We start from the raw sequence: 7,156 nt of genomic DNA on the forward strand, positions 1-7,156 counted from the left end.
ATTTATTTGGTCATTTTGCTGCATCAAGTCAGATGAATGTCTACATAAGAAGAAATATTGTATCCAAAAATAAAATGAAACCCAAATATTGTAATATGATGTTGACCATTGTTGTGATAATTATTAGTAAATCGATTCACATAATTCTGAGTAATCAGATGAGTCTTCATTTCATCCCAAAACATGTTCTCACATTACGTGTATAGGGTACTCTACTGAATTATTCCCAGTATTATTTAAAATGAATAATATTCGTCCAGGATAATGTTGTTAGACCAACGTAGTCGATTAAGTTATCGATTAACCAAAAGCTCTATGCGTAATGAGCGTATGCGATGACTTACCCCGCCTCGATCATGATCGGATATATCGCTTACAATTGATCTTCTTCGTGGTAATAGGAATACTGGAGTCAAGTGCAAATGTCGGCAGAATTAGAATTTGTGAGGTATGACTCATAAAGTATTTCGAATTAATTGTAGAGATATTGAGTTGAACAGCAAAAGGTGGATGCTCGTCATGATAATGTGGAATACAGATATGACTTACCTCGTGTGATTCCTTTGTGTGCAACTCGCATGTGATGTTGATCTGTGAGATTTATTCATACAATTACAACTATTTCTGAGAAGCAGTAATCATTTCGATCATCGTAGTGACGCGTATGTCAGGTATTATGCCGACAGATTCTTAGTTCGCGACTTGTAATTTTTGAATAATATGCAATGATCGCGGGGGTGTCAGGTTGAGGGTGGCTTCCGCAACCTCGATCGGGATGGAATATTTTTTTCATACATTCTGATCGTTAGAGTAACACGTATGTAGAGTTGCAACGCCTAGAGATTTCTAGTTTGGGACTTGTAATTTGTCAAAGAAAATTAATAATCGCGGGGGTGTCAGGTTAAGGGTGGCTTCCGCAACCTCGATCGGGATGCAATATTCTTTGGTCCTTCGAGCCGGATTGACTACGTAGTGATCCAGTGATATTAGTGGTGAATAGTTCGCGTACGTGCAGTGATCTAAACCGCGTTTACAAAACATTTGAAAAAAAAAAATCAATTGTGCATTAAACAGTGACAATTGCGTGGTGATAAGTGAACCTAGTGTAGTGAATAAACAATTATCACCAACGAACATTTATCAGTGTGGAAAATTATTCCACCACTTACGTGAAGACAATAGTCTCCAACACATTCGGGCTACAAGAACCGACATACGCTGCCATCTACGATGGCCAATTTAATCGCGTTGAGGCACGCACGAGGACAAATCAAGGGCAGGATAACTCGATTCGCTACATGGCTCAACTCCTTCGATCCACTCACAGGTGACTTCGGAAGCTTGCTATCACGGCTTGACGAAGCAGCTAATATCATAGCAGAGTTCAACGAAATGCAGAATAAGATCGAGGCAATTGACCAAGAATCGAATCACGATGAAGAACGCCTTAACTTCGAAGATTCCTACCACACCACAATAGGTAGGGCAAAAACGCTCTTGCAACGTCACACCAGTGCTACGCCCAACTCGGTAATCACAAATCAAACCGGAAATATAGATTATCCAATGATCGGTTCTGGCATAAAATTACCAACGATGAGCTTACCTACGTTCAACGGTAATTATAACCAATGGCTAAATTTCCGCGATACGTTCAAGGCTTTGATCCATGACAACCCAGCGATAGCCGATATCCAAAAATTCTACTACCTGCGGTCTTCACTTAAAGACACCGCAGCAGACGCGATCGATTCGTTAACAGCATCCGCGGAAAACTACAAAACTGCATGGGAAATGCTGACGAAACGATTCAACAACACGAAGCTCATGATAAGTCGGAATCTTCAATCGTTAGCCGAAACTCCTTCGATACCGAAAAAATCGGGTCCAGTGTTACGACAAATGCTTGATCACGCTCAGAAGCTCTCGCGGTCCTTGAAGATTCTGAAGGCAAATACGTGGGACGCAGTATTCACGTATCATATTATCAGCAAGATGGACAACACGACGAAACGCGAGTGGGAATGCTTCACGAAGGATATCGACATGCCGACAGAAGCTCAATTAATCGAATTTTTGGAAGAACGGTGCGCAATAGTGGATACGGACGTGGCTGCAAAGACGCCAATTAAATTAAACTCCTCCGGTAATGTGCGACAATCGAACTCCAGACGGGACAATACTAGTTTTACAGGTGTCTCAACAGACTCTTCAACGTGTAAGGTGTGTGAAAACTCCCACGAAGTGTACAGGTGTCCAGTGTTTAGGAATTTATCGGTCGCGTTGCGGACAACTGAAGTCAAAAAGCATAAACTTTGTATGAACTGTTTGAGATTACATAATGGAAAGTGTACCTTCGGCCGATGCCGAAAGTGTAACAGGTTCCATAATACGTTATTACATATGGATTCTGATCAGCACACATTAAATGCCAAGGAATACAGTGCACCTACACCAGATCCAGAGCATCCACGATCTTCTGGCAACAATGTTCAGAAGATGCGACCTTCCGACGGAGCCAGTACCTCCCAATCGACGGCCCCATTCACAGGTGCGGTAGGCACCGCAAAATCCCAAGTACTGCTGTCCACTGCCTTGATTTTTGTGGAAGACAGGTACGGGAAATTACACGAATGTCGAGCACTTCTCGTCTCAGGGACCCAGTCAAACCTGATGACTAGGGAACTCAGCGATCGACTATCCTTACCTAGGGAACGATTCAACCTGCCAATCGGTGGCATCAACAATACTTCTACGAAAGTACACGAACGATTACAATTAACGATACGATCGCGACAGCACGCCTACAAGAGCACGCTGTCGGTCCTCGTCATCGACGAGATTGTCACGCAGCATCCCGCCACGTGGATCGACGCAAAACTATTGCGTATACTGGAGAATCTGACCCTGGCCGAACCAACTTTCAATCGTCCAGGCAGAATTGACCTCCTCATCGGTGCATCAATCTTCTGGGAACTTATATGTGCAGGTCAAATAAAATTGACCGACGGACAACCCATTATGCAGAAAACACAGCTTGGTTGGATTATCTCCGGAGAAGTTGCCGTCGAACATCACGAGAAGAATCAGACTCACCAAGTTTGTGGATTCGTTACCAACGAACAAATCAACGATCAATTGCACCGTTTCTGGAAATTGGAGGAATGCAACGAAAGATCACATTACACACGTGAAGAACGGGCCCTAGCAAAGGTCTGCATACTTCCCTTAGAGGAGCACGAATAGTCTTAAACACTTATCTATAAGACTGTACGTTATTCTATATACTTAGTCATAATAATTGAATTCTCAAGTGCGTTGAAAGTACGTTCTTTCAAGGCCGGCGGGATGTTCGGTCCCATATGGGATAGCTGTAGTATATATACTCATAAATATAATTATTTTTTAACTGTCGGACTGACTCATGGAATGTTTCATTTCTTGAGGGGAGGCAATCCCAGGCCAAGTCTGACCCTTCGGAATTTCCAGTGCGGTCATAAACCCACTTTAGTTGTTAGTGACAATAACCATGCCTGGAAAAGCTAGCGAAAAACCCCAGGCTAGGATGTGTTCTGCGTCACTTGATTGTTTACGGGCCATTCCACGTGAACCGGATCAGTCACCTCTCAGATATTTTTTTAATTTGGCATGTCGATTGTCCATGGGGAGTTAGATTTTTGTGCCAAAGGATTTTTGAATTAGTGCAAATTTTGATTTATTATGAACAATCGAAAAATTGAGAGGCGGTTTCTTTAAAAAATCATAACTTCGTCAAAAATGATGTTAGATTCAATTTTTTTTTTTGAATTTACGCGGATGAGGCTATAGATTTATGAAAAAAATAAATGGTGCCAAAAAAGTTTATTCATCATTTGTTTATTTGACAATGAATTTTTAAATGATTTTTAAAACACTGATGGATAGCACCGAAAAATTAAAAAAAAATGCTGACATATACTTTGAACTATACTACAGCCTGTGAATTAATTTCAGAGATGCGTTCGGCTTGGTTTTCGAGTAAAAAATCATCGAAGTTGGCGGCGCGCATGAATTCGAGCTCGTCGACGCCTATGCGCGTGATGACGCGCGTCGAGCGACAGAGACCCTATCTACTCTGTACGGACGCTACTTGGTGTACGCTCGACCGCGGTATTCACGAGTCATTTTCGCGATGATCGACACCGTTAAAAAATCTGGAAAAAATTCCATAGCTTCCCCATAACACGGCAAAGCCATAGAGTAAATTCCAGGGATGTGTTATTTCTCGTTTTCGAGATATCCGGACGCATATGGCACTCCGCGCTCACTACTAGGACATATTAAGACACAATAATATCTCGAAAACGAGAAATAACACATCTCTGAAACTTACTCTATGGCTTTGCCGTATTATGGGGAAGCTATGGGATTTTTTCCAGATTTTTAAACGGTGTCGATCATCGCGAAAATGACTCGTGAATTCCGCCGCCGAGTGTCTACCAAGTAGCGAGCATGGAAAGTCCCAATGCGTCCGGATATCTCGAAAACGAGAAATAACACATCTCTGGAACTTACTCTATGGCTTTGCCGTGTTATGGGGAAGCTATGGGATTTTTTCCAGATTTTTTAACGGTGTCGATCATCGCGAAAATGACTCGTGAATACCGCGGTCGAGCGTACACCAAGTAGCGTCCGTACAGAGTAGATAGGGTCTCTGTCGCTCGACGCGCGTCATCACGCGCATAGGCGTCGACGAGCTCGAATTCATGCGCGCCGCCAACTTCGATGATTTTTTACTCGAAAACCAAGCCGAACGCATCTCTGAAATTAATTCACAGGCTGTAGTATAGTTCAAAGTATATGTCAGCATTTTTTTTTAATTTTTCGGTGCTATCCATCAGTGTTTTAAAAATCATTTAAAAATTCATTGTCAAATAAACAAATGATGAATAAACTTTTTTGGCACCATTTATTTTTTTCATAAATCTATAGCCTCATCCGCGTAAATTCAAAAAAAAAAATTGAATCTAACATCATTTTTGACGAAGTTATGATTTTTTAAAGAAACCGCCTCTCAATTTTTCGATTGTTCATAATAAATCGAAATTTGCACTAATTCAAAAATCCTTTGGCACAAAAATCTAACTCCCCATGGACAATCGACATGCCAAATTAAAAAAATATCTGAGAGGTGACTGATCCGGTTCACGTGGAATGGCCCTTACGACTTTCTAACGTCCCAATGTTAAGAACTTCAAGTGGTGGCCAGACGCATCGGTCCCTTGGCTGATCGCTAAGGGTCCCACACGTGTGCCGCGCGAGGGAGGTGTCTGGCATTGCCTCCCACCCTCTGGGTTCGGTCCAAGACACAGCATTAGCATAGGTCAAAAAGGGACACTTTTGACCAGTCGTCTTCGTCGAGTATCCGCTGAGGTGAACGAACACCCTGGTAATGACGCGATTCACTAAGTACACTTATACTTTTTATACAATAATATTTGATTGAGTTACTTTGCTTGGTTTAAATCATTCAAATTCTTATATCATTCGGTTAATAGGTCTACTTTTACCTATTAATCAATACACTCGATCCGCTTGTATCGTTGTATACTCGCATCATTTTTACCTTTGTAAGCATATGTGATCAGATTTAAATAAATTACTTTGTTTATCAAATTCTTGATTGTATCCACACACTGAGAAAATACAAGCGATTCAGGAGAGCCTACTCGTGCTAACACATACAAAACAGAGACATTTACCAATCCCTACTCCGCTGGAAAAAGTATACTTCGAATCACGCGTGGTAGGGATAAGAAAAAGATGGCGCGTAACGGAAAAATGTGACGCGTAACGAAAAAATGTTACACTAAATTTTTTTCCAACCCCGATAAGGAAGTTTCACTTCAAAAGTTTCGATTTCACATGTGATAGAATCACATATAATGTATCGAACATTTGACCGTTAAATTTGCCGAAGTTACTCCTCCGATAGTGGCCAATATTTTTCATATTATTCCTAATATCCTCGAAAGAGAAATAATTCGTATGGAGCATTGGTCATACCCCAGAAGAAGAAACAACTCGTATTGTTCCTTGAAATTACTTTTATCGGTACTGTAAATAAATAGTGATCGTTGCGGTCATTGCATCGCCGATCAAAACAGTTTGAAAGCAGCAGCGAATTCGGAGCTGTCAAACAGTTAAACACAGCGAGTAGACCGCAGTGGCGGACGACTTGTTGTCAGCGATCACGGCGAGCCTCCATTGCGGCTCGTCGCTAGCGACTGAACTGCTGCGAGTCAGCCCAAAGCCCGTGGCCGCTCGGAGGGTCAACATCAAACACACTTGGCGTACTTGGCGAACTTTATAGCACCGTAGGTGCCTTTTATAAGATACATGCAATACTGTTGAAAAAGTACCAAGAATTTTTTACGTATGGTTTGATGATAAATACTGTGTATTACTGCGATAAAAGTATATAATCATAGTTTTTCAAGTCTCTTACGGCTGAAAATAATGACTGTCTGCATATAATTTATGTGAAATAAAACGAAAATAAGTTTTGAAATTTTATATACTATACCGTAGGCTGAGCACTACTGCATATAGCGGCTACAAGCTGCAGATCATGCACGAACCATACGCATTATTTGCTGCAAGTCTCAGCCGAAAGCATCCATGCGCATGTTTAACCGCCGTATGCGGGAACAGGCAGATAGTTCGGAGGAAAAATCATGCAAGCGCTCCGCTGACGGTCATGGCGTGCACTTGTTACTTGGGTTGATGGAAAGCACCCTATGTATTCAGATGTCACTTTTATTACGACTGTGCGCAACGGCTACGTTCACGACCGAAATGTCCGTCACACGAGTTCGTCACGTGATTCGTAATCACAGCACTGCTTGCGATCTTTTTGAGAACCACGCATTCAACGAAATCACTCGCCGTTCGCCATCTTGGACGCCCTTGATTTCAATAAATTGTATTTCGATTCATCTCTCCTCGCGAATATGTTTCCACTTCCGATACACAATTATTTAGAAGATTATTTGCTCGCACTTTTGCACTGAAATCATCCTTGGCACTAATCCACCGGACCGTGTACACTGCTGTTCTTTGTTCCACACGTGATCGGCGTCTCGACCACGTTATCGGTTTTTACCACTCGTAAGCG

General features: G+C 41.9%; 1 protein-coding gene across 1 annotated transcript; it reads left to right on the plus strand.

Annotated features, from left to right (window-relative positions):
- The first annotated feature begins 1,230 nt into the window (after window positions 1-1,230).
- LOC112694816 lies at window positions 1,231-3,246 on the plus strand. The gene has a single exon (XM_025746095.2). It carries the CDS (start codon window positions 1,231-1,233, stop codon window positions 3,244-3,246), a length of 2,016 nt encoding a protein of 671 aa, XP_025601880.2.
- The last annotated feature ends 3,910 nt before the right edge of the window (window positions 3,247-7,156 follow it).

This window comes from Athalia rosae, chromosome 6, assembly GCF_917208135.1.
Source record: "Athalia rosae chromosome 6, iyAthRosa1.1, whole genome shotgun sequence".
Taxonomy (NCBI): domain Eukaryota; kingdom Metazoa; phylum Arthropoda; class Insecta; order Hymenoptera; family Athaliidae; genus Athalia; species Athalia rosae.

Bases quoted from the DNA above. Each gene is read 5' to 3' on its own strand.
- LOC112694816 (XM_025746095.2), top strand. From the start codon at position 1,231: ATGGCCAATTTAATCGCGTTGAGGCACGCACGAGGACAAATCAAGGGC.